Source organism: Hylaeus volcanicus, chromosome 8, assembly GCF_026283585.1.
Source record: "Hylaeus volcanicus isolate JK05 chromosome 8, UHH_iyHylVolc1.0_haploid, whole genome shotgun sequence".
NCBI lineage: Eukaryota > Metazoa > Arthropoda > Insecta > Hymenoptera > Colletidae > Hylaeus > Hylaeus volcanicus.
Genome location: NC_071983.1, coordinates 4320618 through 4336191, shown reverse-complemented (window position 1 = coordinate 4336191; position 15574 = coordinate 4320618). Strand labels below are relative to the sequence as shown.

Here is a 15574-nt window from a genome sequence, read left to right as displayed (position 1 = left end):
ATTGAAAAAATGTTTCCCGTGGCGTATTCGAACTTTAACACCTATTTTTAGTATCGTCGCGATTAAGAAAATAATCGATGGCCTGTTTTACCATTGTACGCGTAATTGCAAAGAAATCTAAACAGTTCCGGAGGTTCGAATTCGATGCCAGGAAACTCGATTGAATATTTCCGACAGCCGTGCACGTTAATACCCACACACGTACACCGGTCTCGGGATTAACCAATCATTTGTTTCGCTTTCGATGGTATTGTTTCCTTTTTTTTTTCTCAAAGTCCTTTGCATTTCCGTTTCGACATCCTGCGATCGAAATGTTGTCCATCTATCGGTGTCTTTTCCATTCCCTTGCTCCCTCTCTTATTGCATGGCTGCTGCTGTGTCCTCGTTTTGATAGTAGACGTACTCGAAGACGCGTGGAATAAACGATATCGAGCATCGATGCGCTCCCAGAGCCACAAACACACGTACACACACACACACGTGCGCGCGGGAGCGCGCAAAAACACAAGGTGCATTCGAATCATACGCCTCGACAAGCCCATGTTTGAACTGGTAGCGAGATTCGAAGCCTCGCACCGAACTGGCTTTGTACGAGTTACACTGTAGAGCTCATGGTCCTGTACGTATATTAAAACACACGTGTTACACGTGACGCGAGTGGAGCCGCGAAAATTCTCGCACAGAAAACGGGAAGATGGATGATACTTTTCGTTGCGTGTATAAAAATGAAACGTAAACATGGATTCTTATTACTTTTCTTGAATCGGTTTGAAAAATACTCGATGATTTATTTTTTTGAAGATGTAGAAGCATGATCAAAGTTAACGAGTAATATCGAGACGCGATAAGCTCCGTGGAAAAATTAGAAATTGCCGATTAACGAATAGAAATATCGAATATACCTTGCGATTACAGATTAATCCGACAATCACGAGTTGTTGTATTAGAAAAGTGATCACTGGCCCGCTACAGACATGTATCTATGAATCTGTACGCTAGAATGCTCGATTGGACGCACATCGTGGCTAATTTTCTGTTTTATCTTTCGGTTACTTTTTCGTTGCCCGACACGTTCTGCCTGATACGACACAAGGAATGTCATCGAGTCACCTGCACAACACGTACTTGCACATGGTCTTGAGAATGGAGCACACGCGAGTGGCGCACGATATTCGAATGTCCATCGCGAGAGGAAAGAGACCGCAAGCTCTCGTTCGTTCGGATCGTTTGTTCGAGGCGACGCGAGCTCGAACGCTTGAGCACGTTTTTCGATTTTCACGAACGATTACGTTCACGGTCTCTTTGTTCTTCGTAAGTGTTCCCGACACACGCATCGTACCGTGAATCTCACCACCGTTACGCACAACGCGCGAAAACCGCGCGTCGCATGCTGGCTGCTCGCAAAAAGAAAGAAAACACAAAATTTAAAAGAAATACAAACTACAAAAGCTTGGCGAGACCAAGCCGACCGAACCAACACGAGACTCGTCCACTGAATGTGTGTGTGTGTGTGTTTTTGTTGAACGCCAAAGACACGTTTCTTGCACGGGGCGCCCGCACGAATTATACTCCCTCTTTTCCTCTTGAGCAACCAAAAAAAGAAACACGAATTAAAAAAAATGTAGATACGCGTTTTCAGTACCTCGAGCGGAGACTCGCAACTGTCCGCTTGTTCCTTGCGAAGCTCCATATTACTTTTCTGCCGATCGTTCTTTTGTCTGACTCTCGAGATCTTGATTCCTTTTCGTTTCCGTTTCGTCGTTTCTTTTGCCGTAGCGACTCGCTCATCCTCTCGTTTGCTCGCGACTCTTACTCGTCCAAGACACCAACAAACTCTCTCGCATCTATCCACCCAGAAACCGATCCCGACGCGACCGACCAACGGGGCCCGATTAACAAACGAATATTTTAAGAATCTGATCCCTCTCTTCTTGCCGATATGCATCGATCGTAATACGGTGACGAGAATATTCACGGGCCCAGTGGTCGTCGCGTCAGACTCGATTATAATCACCGTTCGGACCCTTGGTACGCGATCGATCGTCGATCATCCGATCGATGATCGTTACGAGTACGAGTATCCAATTTTGTCGACGTTATCCCATTACACGAAGACCACGTGACCGTACTACAGCCGTGTGTACACACCAGCAACACGTAGTAGGTATACGATACCGTGTAAAGCCATTCCTACTCACCTACCCCCCAGAAATATAAAAGAGGAAACAATCTCTTTAATGTAACCATGATACCTCACACACCCGGTAGCGTCGTACAGATACACGTATCTAGGTTAACGCTAATATTATACACCTATGTGTGTCTTTCACTCTCTTTCACTCTCTCTCTCTCTTTGTCGACTGGAAAATGTCGCTATTTATATATACACCGTGTAACTTACAGATTTCGCACTCTATTTTACACGTCTTGTACGTATGGGGTGATTCGCTAACTTTGTCGCAGTAAATTCGACGAGAATATATTAAAGACATCCTTGGTATAATTTTTCGTCACATTTTTCGATTCCAAGAGAATTTTAACCTAGATGGAAAACAGACATAAGAAGTCTTTTTTACGTGCCCTTCCGAACAGTCGAACATAAACGAATTACATTTTTCTTGGAATTTTAAAAAACAGGTAATAGCCGTCGAAATACTATTTACGTACCGTTGAAGTACTTGTTACTTTGAACGATATTTGCAAGAATTTTTCAGGTATCGTCTAGCTACTTGAAACTTAGACAGAAACGCAGCTAACGCTGGGTTGACTTTAACGGCTGTCCGATCAGTGGCGGTCCGTTTCCCCTTGCGCTCGTGCATTTCGATGCTGTACAAGGTGGAACTTATAAAACGAAATTCGTCGAAATGTCGCGAATACTTTCGAGTGATATTTATGTAACGAAGCTAGCGAACCACCCTGTGTATTCGTGTTCGTATATCGTATCACGGACGATCGCTCAACGGTACGCGACGGTATCGATCTTCGTCGCGAGAATCACGGACGTTACATTCGAACCATGCCAATTTTTGAAAGAACGCGTTACTTTTATTTGTCATAAGTTGTAATTACTCGAATATATATATATATAAATATTTTTTTTTTTTATACATTTACAGTGCCATCGATACGTAAACTGTACCGATGTCGGAAACCGGGAATGCAGCGCGGAATTGAAATTTAAACACCATTTGAAAATTGTTACAAAGATATCGATGATGCTCGCCACGCTCGAGTATCATCGATGGACCTAATCGTGTCAGTGTGATCGCTGGCGACGCGAAACGTTCACGTATCGATGGCCAGGTCTCGATAGCGAGAGATAGAGCTCTCCCCTTTCTCGATTTCGAGGTGAAAGACGCGAGAAAGGGGATGGCGGATGGCGAGGAGCGTCGATCTTCGCCGATCCGCGAGAACACGGGCGCGTTTCTATATGTAGGCTTGTACGTCTGTCTGTTTGTCTCTGTCGGCCGTGTGTTTGTCAGTGTATGCATTGCAGTTCCATCGGCAAAGCGAAGCGTACAAGAACACGCTGAAGTACATGAACATGTGCTTCACGGGGATGTTCACCGTCGAGTGCATACTGAAGATCGCCGCTTTCGGCGTGAGGGTAAGCTCCACTATGCCAACAAACCCCTCATCGAACAGATTACCGAGAAAACGTACGCGCTTAGAGACTAGCCGGCTCGAGCGTCGCTGCTTCGAGCTGGCTTTCACTGAAAAATAATTCTGCGACGTTACTCGAATCCGTGAAAGGTCTTTCTTTCTCTTTCCCGTTTTCACGATCGAACAAATCGTATTCGTATTACGGATTATCGCGTAAGACGCAAAACAAGTGACAGAGGAGTCGTTTACCGTAAGCGGAATAAAAACGAATGTCGCAGGATTAGTTTTCGGTCGTAGAGTGGTAAGTTTAAGCTTGTTAGAAGGACATTAGAGTGCTGTACTATTATTTTTCTTTGTTTTTTCTTCTGGTAAGATAAGGTAGTATCTTGTTGATTCATGTACTCGATAATGTCCGTATATCGCAAGGATACATATCCGAGTATATAGATCGCAACTACTCGTCGTTAGACAGTCCTTTTTTTTTTCCAGAGCTGAACAGACGCTTAAAGTCGAGGCTGTTCCTAGTAATTGAACTTTTCTCGGTTCCCGTCCCTTCTAAAATCCCCGTTTTCGTACCAACGTTGTCGCGAGAAGTCGCTACATTTTCGAAAAATATGAACAAGTGAAATTACTAGGAATGTAATTTTGTCCTTATCGTATCGTAGTCGAATCTGCAGACCGCGGCGTATGTTCGGCTCTGTAGACGATCCGAACGAGTTTGTACGTTCGTGCACGCTCGTTGCTTCGCGAGGATTGCAGGATCGGGAAGATTCGAAGCTCGAAGTACGACTGAAATCGTTCGGTACGTCGCAGCTAAGACTCTTTTCCGTTCCGTTCTCTTCGCCGACTCGAATACCTTTGACTCGACACGAGACGCCGCGCTGAAAGTATTTCAGATCACGACCCGAACTCTTCGAAATGTGAAATCTGATTACGCGCAGTTGAACTGGAAGCGCGCTCTGCGTTAAATGAAACTCGGTTAAATAATTCAAAAGATTTACGGAAGAATAATAGCGAACAGTCTCGTTTCCGCCGTTGCGCGCGCTTCCACAACATCTGACTTTATTTACAAGTACACAATCACACGTACAACACCTACACGAAACGCTCGCATTCACGCAACGATCATTACTGGACACGAAGAGACGAAGCATAACTGTCACTTCAAATTATTTTTAGTTGATCTCTCTTTCTATCTATTCATCTATCTATCTATTTATCTATCCGTCTTCTGTTTCTGGCTAGTTATTTTCATTTTTTTTTTAATCAATTTTGCCCACGAGATACGCCGAACGGGGGGGGCTACCGTCTCGAGGAAGTAATTCCGCTGACAAAAATACAGCAAAAGCAACCCTGAGAGTTCCCGTGCATGCTGTCTCCGTCTTGTTGCATCCGCACGTGATCACTGCACGTTGACATGTTTTTTTATCTTTGCATGCGTACACTGCGACTTTCACGCCGGGTATCGATCATCTTGGATCGATCGCGAAGACCGATACCTGGCGTTGAAAATTGCTTGTTGTTGCAACGACTGCGTGTTATGGGCCAGCGACGATGAACGCTATCGCAACGGCTCGATCGAAAACTTTTTCGACCAGTGCGGCGAGACCGATGGCGTTTCAATGTTCGCTGCTCGAAGACCTGAGAATGGAAAATTCGTATATCCAAAAAGGACGTCTTTCTCCGAAAAGTTTGAGCCACGGATCGTCGAAAGGATACTTGCGATTGTTTAAAATTGAATTTTACGGGCAATCATCGTCGCGATTTCCTACAAATTTCTAGCAGCGATCATTGACGATGAAACGCGATCACTCGAAGCTCGGTCAATTTTCGGACGATGACGAATCTCCGCTAGATTCCGTTTTTCCGTTACACGCATGTTATCCTATCAGCGTCGGGATGGACCGAGTTACCAATTCTACTCGCGCACTCGCGAGACACACCCACACCCACATCCACAGATACGTACATGCACACGCACACGCACAAACATATACGGAAGATTCGAGCGTCGTTTCGCGCGCGTCGTCGTTGGAGACACGAACGCAGAAACGGCGAGCTGCCTCGAAAGATCGCTCTACGAGAGATTGGTTAGACTTGCTTGTTGGGTAGTTTGAGAGAGAAAATAATATTGCCCTAACGAATCAACGGTCGCCGCGCATTTATCGCAACGGAATTACTTGGATCTTTCGAATAAAACGTACATCTTTTTCTAGATTAATCCTCGCGAATTCGGTTGCAACGTTCATCGATTTTGAGAATGATTTTAACATGGGTCGGTCGTGTCCGCGAAACGAATATTTTTTCATGAATAGACACGTGCGTTTATCTGCGAGTATCAATTACTAAAAAAAGAATGAAGCAAAGTTTGACGGAGGAGCGGCTAAAAGTTGGTGCGAACATAAACGAGGCTAAAAGTTGACCAAGTAACTCCGTTTCGAAATGACTAACGAAGCTCGACAGGCGAAATCGGGCAAACTTTCTTTCGCACTTCGGTCTTTCCCGTTGTTTTTGGTAAAACGTTATCCGGACGTCCGTGTGGTCGCAAATGAGAGAAAGTTTGCGCGACCTGTTCGGTGTTCAGCCACGGAAGAAACTAAAAAGACAACCGGGGGCGTGACAACGAGTTAATTAATCGAATAACGAGAATCGATCGACGTCGGGATAAACCGTGTTATCGAGGAAACAGCCCGCCTCGACAGCTGACAAGATCCGGTGATTTCGTGATAATCCGAAAGATTCGAGATTGTTTTTCTTATTTCTGATTCGTCGACGAGGGGACTACTCGTTCCCGAAAAGATTGTTTATGAAAGTACGCGCGGAAGAATTAACGAATAGCAAAGAAAAAGAACAAATGCAAGGCGGGCAGCGATGCAGAATCTTCGCTTTTGTTACGTCTGTCTGTTGGGTGTATTTTGTAGTATCACGAGGCGCCACCAATTCTATTGGACACCTTGACCGTCGTGAACGTGATCGTCACCCTCCTTTTCCTCATTGAGTGCATCCTTAAACTCGTCGCCTTCGGATGCAAGGTATAAAAAAAAGCCTCTTAATTATTAACTCCACTAACTTGAATCACACGCAATTAGATTATGGTACATACCGTGCATAGCGATGGGACTAACGATTCATACGGAGGTCTCGATAAATCTCGAGTTTCGTTTAAATACATTCTTTTCGAATCGTTTCATCGATCGATGGTATCGAACCATGTATCAGTCCCATCGCTAACCGTATATTACGTGTTGTCTCTTGTTTTTTTTTTTTTTGGTTTTTTACTTCTCCACCCAACCGATCGATCACCCTTCGTGCTCGCGGAGATAGCGATATTTCGCGAGGGAAAATGTCGCACGGATAGATCGTATAACGTAAGGAAAAGACAAAGAAGCAAGCGTTCGACGTAGCCCCAGAAACGAAGATTGTCATAGTGAATCGTGGCTGGTACATAAAGCGATGGAACGCGAGCGAAAGATTCGCTTTTCTTGATTCTCTGAAGCAAGTAGGAATCTTTGCGAATGGTACGACCCTCCTTCCTGCTCTTCTACCTCTTTAACAATTACGATGCAACAGCGATCGTGCATCGATTAGCTTCGAATAGCACGCGTGAAAACACCGGAAGGAAGTATTTTTAAGCTGACGCATTTGTACGCGTCGGTCTTCTTGGTGAAATTTCGTTTTCACGCGTGCTATACGTAAGCTAGAGTTTTCTTGGAGTTTATCTTTGAACCGTCCTCTGTATCTTGAGTATAAAACTAGAGTAACGTGGCGATAGTACCGAGAAGCTGAGAGATAGAGCCGAGATTGTTACGTCGATACTCTTGCTCGCTTGCATCTTTCGAACCGCCAGAGGGAAGCGACCCCTTTCCCGACCCGGAAAACGTTCGAAACCAGAGCTTCCCCGTAAAATATTTCTCTCTCTAGTTTGCTTGCTATTACCGGCATGCTCCCGTAGATACTTCTTTAGAAGAGATCCCGTCACTACTCGAGCCGATCTCATCGATCACTAAAAGCGCCAAACTCGTAATTATAATACCTCAAGGTGATCTTTCGCTTCAACGCTTCGAAACATGTGCTTCATATTTGAGAATTTTTTCCAAGAACGTATAAGCTGCACTCTTTTCTTCAAATTTGATACATCATTTTGTCGATAACTTGAGAAAAAATCCAGTAATTCGTAGAACAAGAAATATTTCTCAGAAAGTAGAAAAATAATTTGAGAATCCTCTCTCAGCTCTGTTCATTTTCCGACGAGTTGGAACTAGCGAAACGAAACTAGAGAGATAGAAACAGGTAGAATATTTTTAACGCGAGCTTTCGATCGCTAGCTTCTCGCGTACTCTCCACTACCTGTATCGTAGAGATCAGTAGTACTGTATTCGTTGTGTGATCAGTTGCATCGATTAACGTTGAACGCCATAGTTTTTTGATATCCGAGTCCTTCGTGTAGACATGCCGGGATACTTTGCTAGTTGTTTATCCGAAACTAATCCTCTCTAATCGTTCACGATCACGCGAGAAGAATTTTGACAACGAAGAGATATGGCCTTTACTCAAAACACCGTACGAAAGCACGATTCCTCACACACTTTAGTTTGTCATTCATAATTAGCATTTACATTCGTCTAAGAGTGCGTACAAACACGCAACGCATACATACGTACATATTTACATACGCACATACTATACATACATAAACACACATACATACGCACATACAATAATGCGCATACACAAATATAAAAACACACGACAAACTTACAGGAAAGAACGGCGAGCGTTCCATATTCTTTCCGAATTAAGACTCGTAGTGTCTTTTTTAGCGCTAATTTCGCAGACATCTTACACACTTGAAAGTCATCCAAGTTTGCTCGAATGGTTTGTTGATTAGTGAAAATCGTGATACCGGAGAGGAACATTCGTTAAACCGAACGAACGAAAGAAGACTTCGAGCAAGCTTGGAGACGATATCAGGCAAGACTGATCGCGTTGAGCGGTTTTCTAATCGATCTCTTTTTCGATTCTTTCGCGAACAGAATTTCTTCAAGGATGCTTGGAACACGTTCGACTTCATCACGGTAATCGGCAGCATCGTGGACGCCCTCGTGATCGAGTTCGGGGTACGTAAAGCTTCGGCAACTACCATTGCGTAATCGCTAAACCAAGTATACGGTTGTACCTTGATTATTTCCACTTTTCAATTAGATTCAAACAAGAAATTTCTAAACAGTTGTACTAAACGATACAAGATAAACTATCGACGTAACGTAGTACGTATTAATAATTGAAAAGAAGGTTAAATAATTATAGTGCAACTCTTTAAATGTTGATGCGAGGAGAAGTAGTAACGTCCAGATTATGTTACCCAAACGACGAAATCCACCGATTCCAACTTAATCGTATGACCCAGTGTTGCTTGATTGTATATCTCGAGTATTGTCTTTCCTTTAACCCCTTTGCTGCTTTTTCTAGTTTCAGCAACCGTGTACAGAGATGTATATGTACATGTACATAAGATAGGCTAGCAGGTAAATAACCGGTTTTATTCGAATCCCTATAATCTCATGTATCTTATACGTAACATTATGCTGCATTCATACGCTACACACTCACATTGTACATTCCAACATCTGCACCGTATAAGATGGCTATGGTGTTCGCATTACAACAACCATCGTTCAAAGGAAAACGCTTGTCCGAGTATAACTGTCGCAAAAGGAAAGATCGATAATTTTGCGAAGCTTTCGGACATTTTCGGTTGCCTCGAACGATTCGTAAATTTTCGTGAAATTTCAACCGAATTTTCGAGCAATTTCCTTTCGAACAGCTTTCACTTTCGCATACCAAGAAAATGAATTCTCTGAACAACCAACACAATTACAGCACTTACCCGTTAAGTATTTTTTTATTCCTTTGTAGTAGAAGTATATTTGAGATCCGAGGTAAAACAACGTACTTACTTTCCACACACGAATACTCCAGTAAAGAGCCAGATAAGCCGACCGTCATCTTCGGCGTCGACGACGCATCGAAACCGCGGAGTCGAGTTAAATCGCTCCCTTAAATTGCTTGTACTACCCGTAGATTCGATGAATCGGCAGACATCGACAAGTATCTCGTTGGCTAACTTGCTTTCGGTCGTTGAGGTAAGCCAAGTTATCCGTCGCCAAACTTGGCGCGCAAAAGATTTCTTTGGAAGCGGTTTCGCCGTCGCGGCAGCTTCGTTTAAAGTAAATTGCCGCTAGTTTTATTCTGTATTTGCGTATTAAGAAGCTCAATGTGTACAAGCCGTCCAATCAATCCAATAAATCCAATAATTTTGTATTGTCGTGTTTTCTTGTGTTAGGAGCGGTTTTCGAGTGTGCCCAGTGGCGGCCAACTAGGCGAAAAAAAGGTATAAATTTCGTCGTATTTACGATACAGACGTAAGCATTGTTAATCAAAGAGTTCCTAATAAAGAGATAAGTATATTCGAATGTTTTATCGAACACTCGATTCTGTCGGTGATCTCGCGAAATTTAACTCGTCAACGTCACGATCTTGGTACACGACCATTTCCCACGATAAATCACAAAAGAGATATTCATACATTGCATAAATACACCCTTGACACGTCGCGTCGGCGTCGTTACGGCGACGACACCATGTTTACACTCTCTGCGCATACACAGATCACACAAGACAAACTCGAATAGCATGTGGATGCGGTATTAACGGTCAAACAAAATTTTCGCTTCGATGCTGTCAGAGGTTGGACCACAGCAAATGGGTTTAACGAACGACGTTAGAGAAACGACGCACGGTGAAACCTGTGCGTTGCATCGCGACACCCAGATGTTTTATTTAGTGACTTGTTTGTTAAATCTCGATCGCTTTCGATCGACGCGTTCGCAAGGAAAATGCAGTGATATGAAATATTTCGGTGGGAGGTTGGTAAACGCAGGGTACAAGAAGACGCAGAGTTGTATAGCTTCGTTCGTGCATCGAGACGGTTCCCGAAGCCTCGTTGAACGAACGATCGAATCCTTCGTCGCGCGTCTAACGAACCTCGATCGTTGCACGCGCGAAGCTCGACTCGAGTTCCCGATAAGGTGTCGGCATCTTTGGGGATTAAGTGCAATTTTCTCTGTCCCCTGCAGGAGAACTTCATCAACGTCGGCTTCTTGAGACTATTTCGTGCGGCCAGACTGATCAAACTGCTCAGACAGGGATACACGATACGAATTTTGCTCTGGACCTTTGTACAATCCTTTAAAGTGAGTAGAGATCTGCGAACTTGGTAGAATTCGAGCGACAGAGATTTCCTCCTACGATTACGCTGAAAATGATTCCGAAGAGATTTCTGTCTTTCTTTTCTTTCTATCGAGTCGAGAGCGTTTGCATATGTATGTACAGGTCGAGAAATGATCACGATCCGATTTAATAAATTTGTTGTTTTTGTAGGCTTTGCCTTACGTTTGTCTCCTCATCGCGATGCTGTTTTTCATCTACGCGATCATCGGTATGCAGGTACGTATCGCTCTCTCGGAGTACTCGGTCGAACGTTTAACACCGAGACCTAATTTTTCTGATCCCGTTTCAACGCCGAATGGACGAACAAACGAGTTACGTTGATTCGTTGTCTGTTATACTTGAACGAAACGAGACGAGACGAGACGAAATCGCACCGAACGGAACGAAACGAAACGAAACCCGAACCGTTCTAGACTGCTCGGTCAAACAAGACGAACGATACGATTTACAGGAAGAGAAACGTTAAACGATCCTCGGTTGCAGCGGCGATTAGTGATACATGAAATTCCCGTTGTCAGGTCTTTGGAAATATATCGAACGATCCAGGAACAGCGATCGATGAACACAACAACTTTCAGTCCTTCTTCGCTGGTCTTATGTTGCTTTTTCGGTGAGTCGAGCAGCTAAACGCAGCGAAGTTCAAAGACGGGATAAAGTGAATCATTGTTGAACGAGAAAAGCTACCGATCCGTCAAACAGTTTCGTTCGACGTAAAAACAAAAACATAGAAAAATAGAAGAAAAATAAGCAGTTGGCCAGTTGCATTTCGGTTCCATTCGAGTAGATCTTTGATAATATAAACACGAACGGATGTAACTAGAATCGAATACCCAAAGGAAAACGGATTCCCGAATTTCTAGATATTATTGCTTCGAATCAAATTGTTCGGTATACGTATAAGTAGAAAAGTATCGATCGATGCAATTTACGCGTTTGTTTACGAAGTGTTTATCAAGTATCGCGTACTTTTCGCACCTCTGAAGCGAACTGTTTCAAAGAACGAAGGACGCGAACGGTCGGTAGCAAATTATGGTAGAGAGTATATTGGGCTGTTGGCATGAGGTTTAAGGAGAGTAAGCTGCTCGACGTGTCAGTCTGTTGTAATTAAACCCTGCAAATTAGACTCCCCATAGACAGTTGGTTCCATAGAGATGCTTGCCCTAGATTGTTGAAGTTGGTCACGTTACAGCGGTACTCGAGAGAACGGGGGAAAAAAATTGAGGGGAATGCTCGAACTAGTCGAGTAAACGCAATCTACATAAAACGGAGGATGCTCGATATTCGATTGAACGGATCGGATCGTATGGGATCGGATCGGATCGAATCGGATCAAGTATTCTCTCGAGGTACTCGCGTATCGATTCAAACACGAGAGCAAAAGAAGTTCGTAGCTCGCAATTAATGTGGTGGATGCGTATTGTTAGAGGGTAGATCGACACTCTATCACTGTGTACACTTTTATTAACTCGAACATGGTAGAAACCGAACGTATCATCAAGAAACGATCGATATTCCAGATATTAAGGTTTCCTCGATGGAAAATGTCGAATACACGCGGTACCCGAATAAGACCGCCCAAATTTATCATTCGTCTAGAAAAAAGAAAGAAACTTGTTGCTAATGCCGTGCTCGCCCTTTGGCCGCGGCCCTTTTCTTTTTCTCGGTCTCAGATATTCGGTAACATCGCGCTGGAGGCCGAGACTTCTATTACCAAGCACAACAATTTTCAAAGCTTCATTCAAGGTCTGATGTTGCTTTTTCGGTAAGTAGCACAACACAAACTACGATAAAGAGAGAACGGCTATTTTCTTTTAATTCCCAATGATTTTTTTTTCTGTCCGTATTTCGAGCAAGTTCGCAAACAGAAAGAGCACAGCTAAAGTTCACGCTCGCGACTGTATATACAAATTGAAATGACACAATCCTTTGTAGACCGGCAACATTTCGATGCTCGAATACGAGTCGATTCTGCGAGCGATTCTATCGAATTCGTTGGCGCTCGATGTTCCTTTCCACAGACGATTCCTAAGAAATGTTGGACTACAGAGGATTAAAATTCGACGGCACAGCTTTCGCAAAATTGGCGGACAAAGACTTTTTCGTTTCATTCGACGAATCGAGGTGATGGTAATTCGTATCGTCGGAACACTGCACCACTTGAAATTACTAACACGTAAACATAAACGGGCCGAATTACGCCTTATCGCGGATAGTTTCAACTAACACGCAGTAGAATGATCGAGTAGAGAATTGAGTTACCGATCAAGTATCGCTTTTGGTATTGCATTCGATTACGAAGGAACAGTTTTTCGAAAGTATAACCACATATTCTGCTTGTCGTATTTCAAACAAATATTATCGCGTATGCGTTTCCGGCGAAAACAATTTACCAATTTTGTAAACGTCCAACCGGTGAACCTATTCGATCTAAACGTGTCAATTATCGATGAAGATCTAGCTTTAGAAAACCATCGAGTAGATTTACGATACGCGATAATATCTGATCAGTTTTACCATGCATGATGTGTTTTCGAGGCGAATCTAATTCCGTGTTCGACTATCGTAACATTTGCTATAGTAAGTAAGTTGAAATTGGCAGCGTTCCGTGAACGTGAAACGGAAGCGTAGAACGCTTGAGATTTCATCCAGTATTTTGCATGTAGTACGAAAGTCGGCCGAACCGATGATTCCCGAGAACGTCTTCCAGCGATGCAACGCTCCAGTGAAAAATAGTCGTGAGTTTTCTGGAAGCGTCGCGAAGGTTGAAAGATCTATCATCGGCAGCTCCTAAGTTTGTTGAGAGGGTTGTAATCGAACGCGAGTGGAAACGAGATAGAGCGAGCGCAAACGAGTGATAGAATCGGTATTTTCAGGTGTGCTACCGGCGAGGCGTGGCCGAACATCATGTTGTCCTGCATCAAGGGTCGCCCTTGCGACGTTAAAGCCACGAAACAGGACACCGACGGCTGCGGCTCGAACATGGCGTACGCGTACTTCGTCTCGTTCATCTTCTTCTGTTCGTTCCTCATGCTGAACTTGTTCGTCGCCGTCATCATGGACAACTTCGATTATCTGACGAGGGACTCATCGATTTTGGGCGCCCATCACTTGGACGAGTTTGTCCGGATCTGGGCCGAGTACGATCCGAACGCGACTGGCAAGATCCATTACACCGAGATGTACGACATGCTCAAGAACATGGATCCGCCGTTGGGGTTTGGCAACAAGTGCCCGAACCGGCTCGCTTACAAGAAGCTCATCAGGATGAACATGCCGGTGGACGTCGACGGGAAAGTGAACTTCACCACCACCCTATTCGCCCTGATACGCGAGAATCTCAGCATCAAGATGAGATGCGGTGAGTAACCATCCCCGCGTCGCGTCGATTGGATTCGCGCGCTAGTCGCGCAGAGATCAAACGAAACCGTTACGTTCCATTATTTTTATACGAACCAAATTTAGCCTGCAAACGCGAATATCAGTTATACAACAAGTTTGTTCGATATTTAATTACCACTCTCCCATTGTTACCAATGATACGATAGCCGACGAGATGAATCAAGCGAACGAAGAACTGAGAGACACGATCAGGAGTATCTGGCCTTTACAGGCGAAAAAGATGTTGGACCTTTTGATACCTAGGAACGAAGGTAAGGATCTCTTTCGAGCTGTTACACCGTTGCTCTGGACGACTCTCTTTAACGAAACCGCCTTCGTCGTTCTGTTTCAGAATTAAACAGAGATAAGCTGACCGTTGGTAAGATATACGTCTGCCTCCTGATACTCGAAAGTTGGAGGACGACTAGGTTTGGTCAGATAGAATCGACCGGACAGGTGAGTGTCCCATCAGTTTCCTATCGAGTCTCACTCGTTCCATAATCGAAGACCCTAGCGATAATTTCCTCTGTTCGAACAAAATGCCTCTTCGTTGCGTTCCCGCGATTCGCTCGTTTCGTCGATTCGACCACCTGTCTTCGTATTACTCGCGAGTCGAGCTAGCTATACGCGATTGATACGCGATCGCGTATCGCGGGAACCAATTGAGGATTCCGTTCGAATGAATGTTTGTCGTTGGCTTCGTCGTGGTAGGATTCCACACCGGCGGTGTGGAAGCCACGTTTCGAATAGAAAATCTCCAAACATTCCAAGTAGCTTCTTGACGACCCAACGAAGCTTGGCATCGTGAACCATCTATATCGTCGACGCAAATTACAGTCTGAGAACGAAATCGTGAAAATAATGCTACCGAAAAGCAACACATGTATTCGTATTTTTGCGCGCATTTTACATTTATTCGAAATTGCTTCAAGATCAAATAAAAGTACGCGTAGGCGCGCGTGTATGTTATTGTTCAATCTTTCCAACAGACAAAAGAGAATATCAATTTATTCCGTTTAATCTTACCGAAAGTACACGATTCCAAGCTTCCATCCCGAGTCCTTACATTCCGATGCTATATTACTGTGTGCTCAGTAGTGCTGAGAATTTTTAAAGGTTCATATATATTTGAACAAGTAACGAAAAATCGAGATTCTTAGCCGCGTTCTTTATCCCAGCGTGCTCAGCTTTCGATACACAAACATTTTGAAGAGCGAAACGCCATGCAACGTTGCGATCGCGAATCGGATACATTCGTTCGTCTCGCTGGGCTAACGAACCAGCACCGATTAGTTAACTATTA

At 44.0% G+C, this 15574-nt stretch overlaps 1 protein-coding gene across 5 annotated transcripts in view; it reads left to right on the top strand.

Annotated features, from left to right (window-relative positions):
* LOC128881017 (voltage-dependent calcium channel type A subunit alpha-1) overlaps positions 1-15574 on the top strand; it is a 91160-nt gene that overhangs the window by 61510 nt on the left and 14076 nt on the right. For 4 of the 5 annotated variants that reach the window (XM_054131657.1, XM_054131656.1, XM_054131655.1 and 1 more), the window contains 9 exons: positions 3497-3607; positions 8637-8720; positions 9947-9994; positions 10740-10856; positions 11044-11109; positions 12564-12655; positions 13767-14251; positions 14439-14543; positions 14624-14727. In XM_054131657.1, the coding sequence (XP_053987632.1) occupies positions 3497-3607; positions 8637-8720; positions 9947-9994; positions 10740-10856; positions 11044-11109; positions 12564-12655; positions 13767-14251; positions 14439-14543; positions 14624-14727 (1212 nt within the window). Of the gene's footprint in view, positions 1-3496; positions 3608-8636; positions 8721-9946; positions 9995-10739; positions 10857-11043; positions 11110-11411; positions 11504-12563; positions 12656-13766; positions 14252-14438; positions 14544-14623; positions 14728-15574 lie in introns of all 5 variants that reach the window. The other variant, XM_054131659.1, reaches the window with a different exon arrangement.